Below are 19,140 nucleotides of genomic sequence, written 5' to 3'. Positions count from 1 at the left end.
ACATTGTAAATGCAAATATCATTCTTTACTCAAACAAATGGGTTCAGTTTACTTGGTTGAACTCCTTACTTGTTCAAAACAAGTTATGTGTAATGTTGTGGTGGAAAATACACTACACAATAATGTTGGTTCACCTGAAGGTGCAGTAATATCCTAGTCCTTGCCTACTCTCTCGCAAAGTCGAAGAAGCCAGAATGTAGGCATGAGCAGCAGGTAGTCTGCATGCATTTGGAGTTCATGGCCATATGGCACACCGGACACTGTGAAGTGGGAAGACAGCGATAGCCTGAAAGTTACCCAACTTCATTGATGGACAGTTTGTTTCAAGGATCTCAAGGTATGTATAAAACAAGGGCTACCTGCAAACTGTTTCTGTCTCAACTGTTGTTGGGTAGGTTCTGTTTGCTAACATTGTCTAAATGTTATCCCACAAACACTTTGCAATCGGGCACGTTAATATGTTGGAAAAATAGCAGTCCTCCTCCTGGTACGTTGGTAAATGAATCGTTACACTACCAGTACAAACGTGGAAGTTTTCGATCAAAGTGCTTTAGCATATTATGAATTTCCATCATTGGAAGAGAATGTATTTGGGTCAGTTTGTTTGTTTGTTTTTTTCCCTGCCCAGATAGATGCGATGCAGAGACCAGGCTCCTCTTTAAACACATGCACGTTTGTTATTCAGTTGTTAGTTTACGGGTCTCCTACAACTCACATTAAACGGCTACCACCTCTATTTGCAACATTCTGTACATTATTATGATCTACTGAATTAGTCGACGTTAATTTCTGGTCTCTCAGGGGGCAATGACAGGATTTACTTGTTTGTATAATTCAACAATATGGAATATACTCTTGTGAAAAAAGAGCTGATTCACAATGGGAAATAGACCGAGCACAGCTGTGCATATATCACTTAATGTATTGTGTTTACACTCCATTCATTCATTGTTATTTATTTTCTATTATATACACACGTCTGTTTGTGAAGCCTGAACCTGTAACCACTGCATTTTTTCGGCAGACAGGAGAGGACAGTTATTTAAAGACTGTCGTCTAATACATGGAGGCTTCACTCGGCAACTGCCAATACCATGTCTGCATAGGGACTGTATGTGCACGTTCAAATCTTTTCATGCCCTCGAAGTTCATTTATCAGTCATTGGGCAAGCAAGTTAACCTAAAGTTGTGTTTCACTGCCAGTGTGATTACTGAGAGCCTATAGTTTTTCATTCACTTACACAACCATTTAAGACTGTAGCATGTCCTTATGAATTCTTACTCTTGTTTCTCCTCATGTCCTCACTGTGTGAAAGAGCAAGAGAAATACGGGAGAGATGCTGCCCAATTTTCTACAGCAAATTAACACCAGTGTAAGTATACTGCAGTTATTGCAGATATATTTTATATTACAACTTTATGTCCTGTTGAGCATAGTGGCAGTTTTCACTGAAATCATAAAATTATTTTTAGATTCCTCTTTCTGCCATTGATTCCAACCTTAAAAGGTCCACTCAGTTCGTGTGAGTAATAATTTTAAACATTTTTTGTATCTTCTGAATGTTGCATAATATTGTTCTTGATTAACCACTTGCAGAAATCCGATGTGACAGCATTACAGACACTGGTTCTTCGAGGCCTCCCTCATTTGCTTGTGGATGACTCCAGCAGATTCTTCATCACCTGATTTGTAAGTATTTGAACTTACAATGCTAATGAGTGCACATAGCATTGAGTGAGTTTGCTGTTTACGACATCTTAATGAGATTAAGAAAAAAAGATGAATGATGATTATATCCATTGTATGTTTAGTACTAAGTTGGGCTCAAGCTGACATTAATGTCACAACATTTTTGAATGCATTGCAGGGTAAATGATTACATGGTGCAACTGATAATACCTGTTAATACTTAATACTCGATAATACTTGTTTTGTCTTTTATTCAGGTTTCCAATGGTGATGAGGTTCGGAGAGATGTGCCGGTTAGGATATTGACCAACAATGATATGCCAAGGTCAACCACTCAACTCCACCTTGAGTCTGTAGCAACTGCTTTCATTGTGGAAGGATTTATTGTGCTAAATCTACCTCATGCCCTTCTTCTGTTGTTTGGCCTGTCATGTCCAGTAAACTTCCTGCAGCAAGTTCTTCTTGGCTTGGGACAAAACAAGCTGGCGCCCAAGCTTCAGAGCCTAAATAAAATCTCCTTCTAAGCAAGTGTGTCTTGTTTTAACACATGTTGACAAATGAAATTTAAACATCGGTCCTGTTGCTGTTGCGTAGTCTTTCAGTTTAAAGAAAGACCAATCCTTAGTTCTGTAGGATGTGGCGTTGCATGCAATGTTTACATTTGTTAAATAGTGTTATTATGTCACATGTTTAACACAAATATAATCTGAATCTGTTATTGATTTACAAGGTGAAAAAGACAATGTTCCATACCAATTTGAAATCATAAAATGTAACTTCGAACTGTCACTTTTATGATTTCCATTGTGTTGTGCATAACTAGACCCTCATTTTATCAATGGAATGGATTTTGAAGTTGTTTTGAAGTTTTTTTTAATGTATTTTTTATTCAATGTCTGGCATGTCTAGCAGCCCGACAACACGTCCGGCAGTTAAGGCGGCACAGTATCCCAGCATCTCACTCTCACACAATGATCTACCACTACAGTAGTACCTATAACCCTCGCGTCGGCTATTTTGAATGGCATTCCACTTACGTCCAATCTGACTGACGAACGGTTGGTCGGAACCGATCCCAGTCGTAAGTCGGATGTTACTTAGATATCAGACTTCTGATCAAGTTAACACAACTCGATGCTTTTGAGTTGTGAGGAACCTGATAATAATTTGACTCACTTGAATTAATATGTTATTTGGAATATGTATGTAGACTCAAAATGATTAAGTAGTTGTAAATGGCAATTGTAAGTAGATTGTGAAACTTCTATTCGGAGTGGGATTTGATTTAAAGAAAAATCAAATTAATTGGAGAATTTGTCATGAATTAATCTGAATCTCAGTATAATAACAATATTTGCCACAAGAAGCCACATTTTTCAATTTGAATGAATTTGGTATATTACTGAATCAAATGATGGACCCATACATACATCTAAACACCAAAATACTGTTTATTTTGCATCAGTTTGTTAATGGCACTGTAAAACACGATGGTGGCTATATTCACGTTTTTATATCACCTTATTTAAACTAAAGCTCTTTTCTTTTAATGTCTTGACAATATTTGTATCAGAATTTTCAATTTCACATTACATTCAAAGTAGTGGAAACCCTGGACATTGTGTGGCAAAAAAAACATCACTGAACAAAAGAAAACAGATTGCTTTGGTTTGCTTTTGTTCATTCTAGCTGCGACGTGTCTTGTGCATCAGTCTGATCAGTGGACCAGGAACTCCTGAACTGGAGAACAAACTGTAAAATTATTATGTAATATATATATATATATATATATATATATATATATATATATATATATATATATATATATATATATAGTTCTTATGACTCATGAGGATCTAGGGAAGCATCTCAATAAGCACACTCCAAAAAGATTAACCTGTGTGCATGCGTGTGTGTGTGTGTGTGTGTGTGTGTGTGTGTGTGTGTGTGTGTGTGTGTGTGTGTGTGTGTGTGTGTGTGTGCGTATCATAGATTCTGCAAATGCGAGTATTCCGAAAAGTTAATCTAGACCTCACAGGGGTGCTGCCAAGCTTCTCTAAAGACCCTAGCAGTGTTAGAAGTGACACCACCTGGAGAGTTCTACCAGTCCCAGAAAGGCTGCAGAGAAGGCATGTTGACATTGGTGATCTGGCTCCATGTGACACTGAACGCTTGCTGAGAGCTCTAAAGTCACCAGCTCAAGGCATCCAGGTAAAGCATTTTTTACCTTCAGTAAAAACAAATTTCATGTGAGATATATATATATATATATATATATATTCTTGTTTGTTCAGGTAGACTTTGATGACGGGAACTGTCCTACATTCTACAACCAGATAAAGGGCATTCATAATGTGTACAAGGCTGTTCACAATATGTTTTCAGGTAATGTTGGTAGTACAATCTGGAAACACATCACAGACAAGCATGTCTTCTAACTGCTGCTGCCTTGTTTACAGATGTACCACCCATATCTCAAGCCCCAGTGTTGATGCTTCGTCCTCGGGCCTGGAATATGATAGAGAGCAACATGATGGTAGGAAAATATATTTTAATGCCTCTAAGACTTTTGAATATTATCCTCAGATTTAGTCAACTTTATGGTTCCTTTAGTAATTCATATAGAATGTTTCATGGAGCTATATTGTGTGTAAGGTGGAGGGGAAGCAGGCTCCAGGCCCACTCTTCGATTTTGGACTGCTCATGTTTCATTGTGGGAAAACGCTGTTGGACAACAAGAGTGGCCCTTTTTTCTACTTGTCAAAAGTATGGTGTCCCTCATGCATGCCAAACACACAAAACCATTACCAATGTTAATGATAAAATGTAATCACAAGGTGGAGAGCTACATGGAAGCCAGATTATGGAATGATATATTTACATGGGCTGAACAGAAGGTGAGCAAATTCCAGTTTCTTCTCCTGAAAATGTAACCCAACATCCAAATACGAAACCAATGTTCCCTCAAATTTTTAAGCATATGTGCGTAATCTTTTTGAGAATTCTGTGAACCACTGCGAGAAAACAAAATGTGAAGTCACAAGCTGTGTCCCATTTCTCACCCTAACGCTAGCACTTCACATAAGCACTTGGTTTCGCATGCCCTGCACTATGAAGTTCCCTCCGACAAACTGAAGTGATTAATTAACACTTCATGACATCACGCGTAAAGACAACTTGTCATTGGCTGCCGTGCTGTTTTTTGTTTCCTGCATATCGAGTGTTGGACATGTTTTGTTTTTGCCAGCTCCAATGTTTTTGCAACATATTGCATCCGCACTTGGTTTAGTGAACCAACAGAGAAGAAATGGGCAGTCGAAGCCTGCTTTGCCGCTATGTTGCGGAAATAGTTCTGTTAGAGGTATAGGCCTGGATGCTTGCCGACTGTTGTTCGTTCAGAAGAAAGAAAAACGTACTGTCTGTTAAAATGTCCCTGTTGTCCTATTCAACATTGCTTTTAAATAAAGTACTTTGGTAACCTGGAAATCTATCCACCCTTCATATTCCCACTTTGTTTTAAGTCAGCTCTGGAGTCCCCTCGGTTTGAAGGGATCATTTCAAGTGGTGAACGGCGAGTGCCCTTGGTCTTAGGAGTATTGGACACACTGCACTTAGACGTGAAGGTGCAAAACCGAGTGTCAACACAAAGTGTTATGGTGAGAAATAGGACACAGCCATAATATCATCATATCAGAATGATACAATGCTTATTAAAAGTTTATAAGTGGCCATGTTCGGTAATCAAATGTCAAAAAGAGTAGCTTTGCATCACGTGAAAGTGTTTTGCAAATTCAAATTATAATAAGTTAGTCTTCATCTCACTCAAAACACACTGTTTGCGTCTACAAAAGGACGACTAATAACTCCGCCATGGTGGATGAACCACGCCTTTTATACCCTTACGGTTTCCACAGATCACAAATGTTGATCACTGAAGCATTTAAAGCAGCTTAAATGAACATGTTTGTTAAAAGAAAAATGACTTGTGTATCATCTTGGCACAACGTTAGTTTCTGCATTTTTATGTGATTATTTGACAGCAGGTGTCCCTGTGTTTGCAGGTGCTTCAATTGAAAGCAAAATGTGTCAACATGCAATTCTGAACGCTGCTATCTGCATCAATGTGGGATGTAAAAGTCATTTGAAGAGACACTCTATTAATGGCTTGGGTGTCAGAATGTGTTGCCTATACAATAACTCATGGGATGGTGCTCCATTGATTCTACGTGAGACAGTTGTTATCTATAGTCGTCTAACGGTTCTGCGTTTTAAGACATTTTCACCCTAGGGATGCTGTCTCGGGTGGCCCGAGTTCGATTCGCCCCCTGCTGTGCAGCCTCGCACCACAGTGCCTCAGGCGATGTCCTTTTCCTTAGCTGCCGGCGCTCTGCGCAAAATAGCTGGTTTGTGACCCACGATGAAGCACGTTTCAAGGAAGTCGTCATCAGTCGCACAACAACTTATTTAGCACCATCGGCTTGCCGACCACCTTATTTCTTAGTCAGTTCTTACCTCTACGAGTCATCATCACCTCAGATATTAACTGATGACAGACAGAATGTGGTGTTTCAAAGCCAAAACTATACATGAAAGAGAGATGAAGGGGACACCAAAATGTCAAACCTGAATTGATTTATGGATTTATGGCCTCCCGGAGGCCTCCCCCTTCCGGAAGTAATAAAACCCCCTCCACCATTTTTATATCAACTAGAAATTAAAATAATGACCCCTCCCCCTTGTTTTATAACAGGAAGGAAAATAACGAAGGGAGGGGGTCGGACAGCTGTATAAACATCACCCTGTGTGTATATCTATCTATATATCTATATATAGATAGATATACAGATATATATATATGTGTACCCTTCAAACCGTTGCAAGGAACAAGGAACCGTCAAACACAACCAACTCAACTCAACAATGTCTGTCTCTACATTGGAGCGTGGATCACCAGTGATCAGCGAGACAGCTGTGACTGTTATTGAGGACCCATGGATGGGTGCTGGGGCTCCCCGTAAATCTGTAATGTACCGACAGCGTACGCAGGCACCGCCGGGGGAATCTTTGCCGGATGAGTGGTCTCTAGAGCCTTATGGACGCCGAGGGAGATGGGGGTACACGTTTAAGTATGAAGCTGAATTGTGCATTTATCAGCTGGAAGATGACGAAACCTTGAGCGCCTACACGGAGATGGCTGTGTTATCGTCTAACGACTGGGGTGTGCTGAGAGAGGTGAAGCCAGAAAATCTTCCCAGCGCTGAAGAGGAAGAAGAACAACAACGTCAGAAGGTTGGAGCCGTGTCTAACAAACCTGATCGAATGGAGAAGAAGTCGTCCTTCATAGCTATATGGCTGGCTAAAATGTCAGGATCAGGACGATGGTCCTTCAGGAGTCACGGTTGAAGAAGAAGAAGATTTCGTCCTGGAGTATTTTAATTCTGATTGCGCTGTATTTCATATTTTGTTAACCATACCGATGGATGCTTGGAGTGAGAAAATTCAGAAGATTTCTCCAAAAATCAACGGCCTCTTCTACCATAGCCGCTTATGGAATGATGCCCCAGTGCTGAAAAAAAGCACTGACCTTTTAGAACTGCCCCCTTTGGACCGCCTACTTGCTGATGGCTGCGATGAAGAGGATTTTTTTCCAGAGCGACACCCTGCAAAAGTTCCTGTTGGAACAAGCACGTCCAAGACAACGATGAGGACCGAAGGTGTTCCGAGACGTATTGCCACTATCTTCCTCGGAGCTGCTACAGGCGGCACTGGGTACGGAATCAACAACCCCGCTACTTCCTGTGGTAGAACACAATTGTCGGCATGCATCCGGCTGCTTCATCATCAGCTTCTCAAGACCTAGAACCAGCAGCTCATGATGAAACGGATGGATGGATAAGCGGTTTCTTCCTGAAAGCTGTAAAGACAGCTGTATTTCATCTACTAGGTAAAACCATGCATAGGTATTGGAGGGAAATCTGCTACGGTTGCCAAGTAGACCATCCCAGCAAACTACAACACAGCAGCCTTGAAGAGATGGAGGATGATTTCTACAGCCTTAACTTCCAGCCGTTGATGAAGAGACTCTGTAACAAGAACTTTCTGCCTGTTATACACTACAACACTACTTGACACTGAATGACGTACAACCGGAGAAAATGAGAATCAAGACTACGCCTGAGACAGTCTTGCTCGAAATGAGGTCTCCAGAGTCAAGTGTCTGGAATGAATACATCAAACAGGAGCCAGCAAATAGAATCTGGAATGGAACGCCGGTCCTGGTCGATGTCACAAACACAAGATTACCTCGTATGTGATTTTTTTTTTTTTTTACTCTATTACTCTCTTTGTGTAACATTACATTTGAATCCTGACTTTACCTGTTTAATAAAAAAACATTAAGAAGCATATTCGGATCTCAGCTCATTCATTTCTCGTTTAACATGTCGGTGAAACACATCATTAAAAGACTTTATTTACAATCCTCTTCACCCCGGGAGCTATGGAGGTGTGGATCGCCTTCGTCGAGGGGTACAGGTTGAGACTGGAAAACCAGTCAATTCTAAATCTATTAAAGATTTTTTTTATCAAAACAGGATGCTTACACCTCGCACAAACCGGCCAGAGTAAACTTTCCGAGAAACAGAGTATCTGTTCACAGCCCTCTTCAACAATTCCAGGCCGACCTATGCGACATGCAGGCATTGGCTAGATATAACGACGATCAAAATTACTTGTTGACCGTTATAGACGTATTTTCAAAGAAGGCCTATGTACGTGTTTTAAAAAGAAAGACTGCGATTGAGACAGTGAAGGCGTTCGAATCATTGCTAGAGGAGAGCGGGACGCCTGCAAAGCTACAGACGGATGACGGGAAAGAATTTTTTAACAAGAGTTTCCGGGCTCTGATGGAAAGGAAGGGTATTAATCATTTTTCAACAGCGAGTGACGTTAAGGCCCCTGTGGTTGAGAGATTTAACCGCACTCTTAAATATCGGATGTGGAGATGTGATGTGCGTTGATTTAGCACAACATCTCGATTTAAATGGAAAATGGGAGGTGGCTTTGACGGAGATTACATACCCTCACACATGGCATAATATTCCGGAGGATGCGACATTTTACTGGAAACCGAACCCTAGAGAACCTGATTCCAACACAAACACAGTTCCCCTGAGAGGATCAGATTCAGATGCTAACACGTCGCGGCGGCATAAAGATGAATTTCATAGAGCCATGGTGAGACTTAGGGCTCTGGATCCTGACGCCAGCGCCTCAGCTCAGAGGAAAAAAGACGAATCGCGAGGGGTTGATCGACATTTTAAAACTGCGGGAACAGATATTTCCAAACTGAAGTTCAAGGGTGGATATTACAGCTCTATTAATCAGATTACAACCGAGTTGGAGCAAACCTTTAAAAAAACCAATAACGACATACGCTTCCTGTTTGACAGTGCACGGCAAAAAATTGATCTTCAAGGAGACGGGCAGAACCTAATGCTTTTTAACTCGCCTTTGGCTTACATGCTAGGTGTAGAGCTTGGTCATTGGATCAATTTTTGCGAGTTCAGAGCGCCCCATCCAGTTGATTTAAAAGCGGGGTTTTACCATCTCTGATGTTAGAGCAACGTTGTAAGACCTCAGCTTAGAGGGGATGCATATGCACCGCTTTTAAGAACGGTGGAAATCAAGGGTAGTTACTCAGATATAATCACACAACATTTTAACCCTGCTTACTATTTACCGGTTGCCAAGAACCATATTGAAAATATTCAGATACAAATTAAATCAGATCTTAACAAACCAGTCAATTTTACCTTTGGAAAGGTGGTGGTGACTCTACACTTTAGACCTGTTACTTGAGAGGATATTATATAACCCTTGCATCATCGTCTGGAAATTCATTCATCATCAGAACACCAGAGAGATAACCTGCCTTTACAGACCAAGTCATAAACAAACACAATGGTTCATGCAGGCTTAAGAGACGACCCGCACAGATTTGCACAATATTATGAAAAACAGGTGGGTGGAGATCTACCTGGTTTCTACGGAGCCCCGGTTATGTACGGACGGGGCATCGGTTCCCTCTTCTCAAAAATGTTTCGGTTTGTGTCACCTCTGTTGAAAAGAGGTATTGCCATAGCGAAACCCCATCTAAAATCAGCGGTGGGTAACATAGCCTCGGATATGTTCACCCGTACCGTGAGAGGAATGAGCGATCAACAGAGACAGGAAGGGTCAGGAGGTATAGCCGTCTTATCAGGAAGGACAAAGAGACGCCCTCCAGGACGACGTGTAACACAGAGCTCAAATAAACGTACAAACAAAAAAAGAAAGAAGTCAGTTGACAGAAGCAAACGGGCCAAGAGGAAGTCCAGAGGGAGCTTTGATATATTTTAAAAAAACTTTATATACAGTAACATGGCGCTCCTACACCAGAAATCTGCTGAATGCACATTGGCAGAACTGGATTTATTCACGCCGCCGATGACGCAGCTTTCCATCGAGGACAAAATTTACACTGAAATTGATCCAGTAGCCGCTATCAGCGAAGGAGGCCCGATTGAGTTTTTTATACCGGGAGACGGCGAAAAGTATCTAGACCAAAACGACACCCTTCTACACGTGCGTGCAAGAATTACTAACGCCGATGGCACCCCGCTGGCTAACGATGCAGCAGTCGGTCTCATCAATTACCCTCTAAACACAATCTTTGATCAGTGCGATGTGGTTCTGGAAGATCGGATGATTTCACAATCCAGCTCCACTCACCCGTACAGAGCTATGATTGAAACACTTCTCAACTTTTCAGGCGACACGCTTAAAACACAGTTTACCGCTGGTTTTTTTTACCAAGACACACCTGGGTCAGTTGACTCGATCATCACTGTAAACGGTCCCAACGCAGACCTTAATAAACGGGCAGAGTTCACGAGCAGATCCAGAGAAGTACATCTTCTCGGTCCTTTCCACAGCGACATATTTTTCTGTGAGAGACTGCTATTAAACTTGGTCGATTTAAGAATTAAACTCAGCAGGGCGAATGATGCCTTCTGCCTGACCGAACCCCGCGACTCCACCATTGGTCTGAAAATCCTCTGCGCCTTTCTGTTTGTGAAGAAAGTCACTGTTTCGCCAGCTGTGAGAATAGGTCATGCAGCGGGTTTCTTAAAAGGAAATCTACCCACTCTCACGAGTCAATGTAAAAACATACTCCATTCCAGAAAACTCATTAACATGTACCCAGGAGAATTTATTTCTGGGTTCAATACCTAAATACGTGGTTTTAGGGATGGTGCTTCATGAGGCATTTAGCGGTAGGAGAGATCTCTCCCCGTTCAATTTTCATCATTACAACACTGAATATCTAGCCCTCTGTCAGGACGGTCGACAGATCCCCGCTAAAGCTTTTCAACCTCAGTTTAATAACGGTATGGCGGTCAGAGAGTTTTATAACATGATTCTAGCTACAGGAAGACATTTGAAGGATCTACCTCTAAGCATTGACCAAAAAAGGTTTTGACAGTGGTTATTCACTGTTTGCATTTAATCTCAATCCAGCCGACGACAACAACGCTCTCTCCCCTGTCTCAAATGGGAATTTAAAACTGGAGATGAGATTCAGAGTACCCTTACCAAACACCGTAACACTGATTGTGTATGCTTGTTATGATTCTGGAGATTGATGCAAAAAGAGTGCTGGTGGACTGTTATTAAAAGTTATGGATGGTCTCCAGTTACAGAGGCTGCTGAGAGGTCTCTTGGGCGACACATTTTACGGTGTATGGCCACAACCCCTCAGACTGCCTGCATATTGTGTCAACACACATCTGGCACATAAACCAGGAGAGCACTGGCAGGCTTTAACTCTTGAAGAAGACGGTAGAACAACTTTATTTGATTCATTTGGAATGGGGCCCTACATTGCACATTACCCTGAAAGTATTTCTCAAGAAACATTCAGGCGACATCAAGTCCAACAATAGTCAACTACAGCACCTCTATCGTTTGTATGTGGTCATCATCGCGTCTTCTACCTCTGTCATCGTGCTAGAGGGTTGTCTATGGGAGAAGTATTAAGTCTATACAGTGACGACACCTTAAAAAATGACCTCATTGTATACAACTTTGTGAAAGGGCATCAACAATGTCTGAAAAGATGTGCACACTGTCCGTGGAAACAAAACTGTTGTCTTCTGTGTTTTAAAGACTATTGTAACGTGTGACTAATCTTATTTTGTTTGTGCGTGTGTTTAAAAAAAAAACAACCTGTAATCTCAGAGTAATTCAATAAAACATTTTATTGATGAAAAGACAATAATTGTGTACAAGGCAATTATTCATGAAACCCATCGAGGTGTTAGAGACAATTTCTTCCCTTTGGTCACTACACGCATCAAGCGTCGTTGAGGTGTCACTTTAGGGTCCTTTGCGTCAGGAGACCAGCTCTCAGCTATACTTTTCTTTCACGAGGTAGAATTCGATTTAAGTCTCTGATATTGAGCCCTCGCTTCAGGATTGGACAGCAGGGTGAGAGGGATGTTTAGCTTTAATAATGTGACGAGAAACTCGGACCATCCCTCAGGTAACGAAGAACTTGTTATTCTTATACGGTAGGGAAAGGTACTTGAATATATCAATCACATGAGAGCCTTTTACAGCATTTCCTTCATACATAAATTTGCCATTCATATTCCAACCATCACTCCTCCATTATCCTCTGGATAATGTATTCAGCATTTCTACAAGCTTTTGACGGAAGGCTATTTAGAATATCCTTACCCAAGTCATCTGTTACAGAGGGTGTTTACTACTTTTGCACTGGCATTTGATGGTAAAGTCACATAGAAGCCAGCGTTCTTTGAGCCGTACATGGTGATATGACGCCTAGTGTAAAGAAGGATCGTCATATATTTTTTATATCTGAAGCTTTTACCCAGCTGTTGAATTTTTCAGGCCAGTTCTTCCACTGGACAAAGACCTGTCTCTCTCCTTTAACGACACGTTCCTTGAGAATCTTTTCAACGTGAAATACTTTGTCCTTTACGAGTTGTACTTTTTATCATTCTTGATCATAAAATGACCCCTGGATGGGTTTGTCATCGAAATCTTTCAATTTATACACAGGTGGGTTGTGATGAATACATTCAGTTATCGTAAATATCTCGTCTGTAAAAATCTTCTCATACTTTTTGTCAAATACACCTCGCAGTTTTGATATCCGAACATGATCGCCCTCTTTAAGTTTTGGGTTCTGTCGACCTTTCGACAGTCTAATGTAAAGATTGTCAAACACTTGCATGGTATTTTCTTTAGTCACTTCCATCGGTGTCATTTTCATACTACTGTGATAGCTGTGATTATAACTCTTGACTAGATCCTGTAAAACCTTGATGTAACGTAGTGTGTTTTTAGCTATAAAATATCTCTACATCCAATTTTTAAGAGTGCGGTAAAATCTCTCAACCACAGGGGCCTTAACGTCACTCGCTGTTGAAAAATGATTAATACCCTTCCTTTCCATCAAAGCCCAGAAACTCTTGTTAAAAAATTATTTCCCGTCATCCGTCTGTAGCTTTGCAGGCATCCCGCTCTCCTCCAGCTCTGATTCGAACGCCTTCACTGTCTCAATCGCAGTCTTTCTTTTTAAAACGCGTACATAGGCCTTCTTTGAAAATACATCTATAACGGTCAACAAGTACTTTTGATCGTCGTTATATCTAGCCAATGCCTGCATGCCGCATAGGTCGGCCTGGAATTGTTGAAGAGGCCTGTGAACAAATACTCGGAAAGTTTACTCTGGCTGGTTTATGAGAGGTGTAAGCATCCTGTTTTGATAGAAACTCTTTAAAAGATTTAGAACTGACTGGTTTTCCAGTCTCAACCTGCACCACTCGACGAAGGTGATCCACACCTCCATAGCTGCCGGGGTGAAGAGGATTGTAATAAATTCTTTTAATGATGTGTTTCACCAACATGTTAAACAAGAAATGAATGAGCTGAGATCCGAATATGCTTCTTAATGTTTTTTTATTAAACAGGTTATGTCAGGATCCAAACGTAAATTAAAAAAGTATCACATACGAGGGAATCTCGTGTTTGCGACATCGACCAGGACCGGCGTTCTATTCCAGATTCTACTTGCTGGTTCCAGACGTTCAATTAGAGGATCCTCTGGCTCATATTTGATGTATGCATTCCAGACAGTTGATTTTGGAGACCTCATTTGGAGCAAGACTGTCTCAGCCGTAGCCTTGATTCTCATTTTCTCCGGTTTGACGTCATTCAGGGTCGGGTAGTGTTGTATAGCAGGAAGAAAGTTCTTGTTACAGAGTCTCTTCATCAATGGGTGGAAGTTAAGACTGTAGAAATCATCCTCCATCTCTTCAAGGCAGCTGTGTTGCAGTTGGCTGGGTAAAATATCTGCGCATGGTTTTACCTAGTAGATGAAATACAACTGTCTTTGCAGCTATCAGGAAGAAACCGCTTATCCATCCATCCGTTTCATCATTAGCTGCTGGTTCTTGGTCTTGAGAAGCTGAGGATGAAGCAGGCGGATGCACGCCGACAGTTTCATTCTTGGGGTAGGAGGTTGTTGCTCTCCCTACAGGTTCCTCTTCATCATCCACATCTTCCATTTCAGTTGCATCAGAGTTGTCTGTGTCGTCTTTGATGGTCAATGAAGGACAGGCTCCGTCCGGCGTGTCGTTGTTAGAACCGTCGTACTCATGACCATCACCCGCAACGTGTTCGACCACAGGAAGTAGAGGGGTCGTCAAGGAGTTGTTCATTCCGTACCCAGTGCCGCCTGTAGCAGCTCCGAGGTAGGTAGTGGCAATACGTCTCGGAACACCTTTGGTCCTCATCATTGTCTTGGATGCGCTTGTTCCAACGGGTACGTCTGCAGGGTGTCGCTCTGGAAAAAAATCCTCTTTATAGCAGCCATCAGCGAGTAGGCGGTCCAAAGGGGGCAGGTTTAAAAGGTCAGTCCTTTTTTCAGCACTGGGCATCCATCTCGCTCTAAGCATCCATCGGTATGGTTAACAGAGTACGAAATACAGCGCAATCAGAATTAAAATACTCCAGGACGAAATCTTCTTCTTCTTCACCCGTGACTCCTGTTGATACTTTATGGATGGCCCTGAAGGACCATCGTCCTGATCCTGAGATTTTAGCCAGCCATATAGCTATGAAGGCTTCCTCTCCATTCGATCAGGTTTGTTACACACAGCTCCAATCTTCTGACGTTGTTGTTCTTCTTCTTCAGCACTTGGAAGATTTTCCGGCTTCACCTCTCTCAGCACACCCCAGTCGTGAGACGATAACACAGCCATCTCCGTATAGGTACTTAAGGTTTCGTCATCATCCAGCTGATAAATGTCAGCTGTTTCATACTTAAACATGTACCCCCATCTCCCTCCGCGTCCATAAGGCTCTAGAGACCACTCATCCTGCAAAGATTCCCCCGGCGGTGCCTGCGTACGCCGTAGGTAAATTACAGATTTACGGGGAGCCCCAGCACCCATCCATGGGTCCTCAATAACAGTCACAGCTGTCTCGCTGATCACTGGTGATCCACGCTCCGATGTAGGGACAGATATTGCGAGTTGGTTGTGTTCAACGGTTCCTTGTTCCTTGCAACGGTCTGAAGGGTACACATATATATATATATATATATATATATATATATACACACACAGGGTGATGTTTATACAGCTGTCCGACCCCCTCCCTTCGTTGTTTTTCTTCCTGTTATAAAGTAAGGGGGAGGGTTCATTATTTAAATTTCCTGTTGATATAAAAAAGGGGGAGGGGGTTTTATTACCTCCGGGGGGCCATAGATCCATAAATCAATTCAGGTTTGACATTTTGGTGTCCCCTTCATCTCTCTCATGAAAGAGTCTTGTCATGTTTAATTTACATCGAAATAGCGGAAACAAGCTGCGTAATACGGAGTATTACGGATTGATCCACACCGCTCTCACAACCCGTTGAACAAAGTAAGCGAGATACTGACAATTGACAAGATTATAGTCAGTGAGGTACAGGTCATAAATGATCAATGAATAGTCTGGTTATCTTCAGTAACTTGGAAAAAATCAGCGTCTTTCCTCTTCGCTGTCCTCATGCAAACAGCTGCGAGATCACAGCAGTGAAACAGTTACTGTATAGTGCAGCATTATTCTTTAAGCAATTATGTCCATCAATAAAATCAGGTGTTTATCAGCCTAATGAAGAAAGAACACGCAAGTTATCAAACACCCACACACGGCGTGTCCCGGTCCACTACGGTCCTCCACAACACCAGTCTCCTGCAGCTCCCAGCTGCACACCTCAGTGTTCAGGAAGTTTGTGAAGTAGTTTATGATGTTTTGTTGTTGTCCTTCCAGACAGCGATCAGACCCTTTACTGCGCTGCATTTATCATGTTTGTGTGGAGTCGCGGTTTACACAAAGTTTCTGGCATCTAACGCTGAGTGCCTGAGGTGAGAAGCTAACCTCCGGTGGAGAATTTCCAGAGGCAGGGACAGAGTCTGCAGTATGAAATCACCAATTGTCACAGTGACACAGTTTGATTCCCTAACGTTCAGTTTCTGCCAGACATGATTATTTACTCCGCATGTTATGTTTTTGACAGTGTCGCTTTGTATGTGTAAGTACTGGACAGAGAAAAATCTGTAACAAAAGAGAGTTGAATTAGATTCAAACTTCAAAAACAGGGAGAACTCAAACACGCTCGGATACAAACTCACGAGGTCCAATCAACTAAAAGCGCTACGTGGAGGAGAAACACTCAAACTCACACGAAGGGAAAAATCTACACAATCGATAAATGAATAGTGAGAACACTCACACGCAGTCTGGCTAAAGAATTGAGATGAAAACAGAAGCGATGCAAGGAGGAGAAAACAGAACTAAGAAAGCGGCTGAAGTGAAAAACGCACAAAAATCTAGAAAGCTCAGGAGTAACAGCAAGGAAGGTTAAGTCTTGGGAGATTTACCGAATGACACGAAGTGAACATCTAGCAGCCAGCAGTCTGGAGCTCGCCAGGTGATATCCACAGAGGAGTTGATGACGGGATGAGCTCCAGCTGCGCTGCCATTAAGCTAGATGGGACAAAGGAAAAGGAAACTACAGGGGGTTAACAAAATAAAAGCACAAAGAATAAAAGCACAGAGCGCAGAACGTGACAGTGGTCGTAGTATACCAGGCATGGATCGTACACATATTTATGTTGTGTTTCAACTGATTAGTCTCCAAAGACAGCCGATTGGTGAGAAGGTGTCCTCTTGACTGGTTGGAACAAATACCTGCACTCGCGTCGGCCCTATTTGGAACAGTTACAGTTGATACACCTGCTCGTTTTCACCACCATGGTTTGTGGAACAAAGAAGGATGACACTCTACACGCTACAACCTGACACGCTACAACCTGACAGATATTTTTGTATTCCTGGGATCCCAGGAGGAGAGTCGCCCGTTGACAGCTTTCATCATCCCATGGGTGCTTTCTCTGTGGGTGTGCATACTTCTCGCATTGGCCTTGGTACTATATCAGCGTCAACAAGGGGAAATGAGAGTAAACGCTACCATTTCACGCACTTTCACTCCTGTGGAGGGAGTTAACTTCTTCACCCCAGGTAATTAGAGCTTTTGGCATTAAAGCAAGCCATGTGTGAAGGTTTCAGGACTGCTTGTTTCATGTACCATCATTTGTTGTATATACAGACCACAGCATGTTGACTTGTTCACTACAGCAACAAACAATGCTGCACAACACTAGTCGGTTTGGTCAATTCAAACTTTGCCATTGGATGTCATTCTGGAAGAAACAACCCTGATGCTGGTGGGTTATCGTGGATGGCTCTGCACATTGAGGAATACCGGAGTCACAGCAATAGAGAAGTCAACCAAGAGCTAGTCCTTCCCAAAGTCTACCAGTCCCTTGTTTACAAAGAACTGCACCAACATATGGTTCACCTGGGGACAGAGAGAACACTTGACGTCATACAAGAGAGAGCCAGAGGACCTTACTGCATGACTAATTACCTCTCGAGAAGCCACCAGTCATGATGGTTCTGGAGGTTCCACAGGAAGGACATCAACTTCACAAAGGTATGAGGGGGACCAACGTAAATCCGAAAACGACTCAGAATACGTTAACAGCACAATTCACCAGTGGCGTCTCCAATCCAGCACCGGGAAGCTGCTGGAGCATGTGCAACTGAATCCTCTTGCATAGCCTTTTCGACTATAGGAGCACCACCAGCTAGTGGAAGAGGATATGCTGCCACAACGCAACGCAACATACCACAGGACAACCTGGACAGAATACCACCTAGTGATGTAGAGTAACCAGTATGCCCTTAACTACCTTATGTAGATTGCAATGGTCTCCAGAGTAGTGTGCTGGCCTGACTAGCCACATCCGGTAAGACAGCAGCCATATAGGCTACAAACCAGTCGGCCTGTGTTGAGTTACAACACACATATTGCTTTTGCCAGACATTCTGAGCTATGAACGGAGGCAGGCGGAAGGGGTCATCCTGACCAATCACAGCAGAGTGTCTGTGGTTGTGGAGAATTTAGCTCCTGACTTGATGCTCTCCAGAATCAAAATGAGGACAACAGTTAATTCAGAGAGGGACAGAAAATCTCACTCATAAACAGTCACAGTGCTCTTAAATTTAAATGTCTGCTCGGGGGTTGTGTGACTTTGACAGTAAAGTAACTTACATTTGGTTTAAGCTGCTTAAATGTTTCAGTGATTAGTTTATTGGGAAACAGACATGGTCTCAAAAACACCAGCCCTTGTGGCCAAACATCTACCGGTCCGTATACTTTGCCAGTCAGGGACCTCACTCAATAGACAATCTTGCAGTGAATAATTGGCCACTGGTAGAACCAAGCTAAATGATACCAAAACCATTTTATTAATTGGGAAAACTGTTAAATATTCGGGTTTAAGGGCATCTTGACATCTTCTTCTTCAGACACCTCAGAAGAAGAAGATGTCAGATACTTCTCGACTGGATTCAGGGCATGTATAGTTCAAAATTGCTGGATGTTGAAGCAAAATAAATGTAATTATTATTGACAGGTACAAAATAATTAATTGTCATGACTAACAAAACAATCTCAGTATTTACAGGTGCGTATCTCGTACGTCACACTTGAATTAGCTTTAACCATTATGCTTGTTGTCAAAAATTTCTAGCATACACACAACTACTTTGCATGTCAGAGTGAAATTAACAATCAACACTTAATAGCAAAAAAAGACAAAACATGCACAGTATTTCACATTATATGTGCGTGTTCTTTTAGAAATATGGGTGTAACACGAACACAACATTCTACTTTATAAAAATTCAAATTCAAAGCAGCATCTGAATTAGTATTTTTTGTGTGTTGGCATGTGTGTATTGTGTATGGGATTGTGTGTTTGT

The 19,140-nt window shown here is 42.0% G+C and overlaps 1 protein-coding gene across 4 annotated transcripts in view; it reads left to right on the top strand.

The window, feature by feature from the left end:
• Positions 1-19,140, top strand: part of ugl (ureidoglycolate lyase) — a 56,588-nt gene that overhangs the window by 12,816 nt on the left and 24,632 nt on the right. For all 4 annotated transcript variants that reach the window (XR_008416044.1, XM_053878570.1, XM_053878568.1 and 1 more), the window contains 5 exons: positions 3,683-3,901; positions 3,985-4,075; positions 4,150-4,226; positions 4,346-4,456; positions 4,528-4,587. Coding sequence is in view for 3 of the 4 variants with exons in the window: in XM_053878570.1 (XP_053734545.1) it covers positions 3,683-3,901; positions 3,985-4,075; positions 4,150-4,226; positions 4,346-4,456; positions 4,528-4,587 (558 nt within the window). In the remaining variant the exon portion in view is untranslated. The remainder of the gene's footprint in view (positions 1-3,682; positions 3,902-3,984; positions 4,076-4,149; positions 4,227-4,345; positions 4,457-4,527; positions 4,588-19,140) is intronic.

The sequence above is a fragment of the Synchiropus splendidus genome, chromosome 11 (assembly GCF_027744825.2).
Source record: "Synchiropus splendidus isolate RoL2022-P1 chromosome 11, RoL_Sspl_1.0, whole genome shotgun sequence".
NCBI classification, from domain to species: Eukaryota; Metazoa; Chordata; class Actinopteri; order Syngnathiformes; family Callionymidae; genus Synchiropus; species Synchiropus splendidus.
The sequence above is the reverse complement of the archived record's forward strand: the minus strand, read 5'-3'. Positions and strand labels throughout refer to the sequence as shown.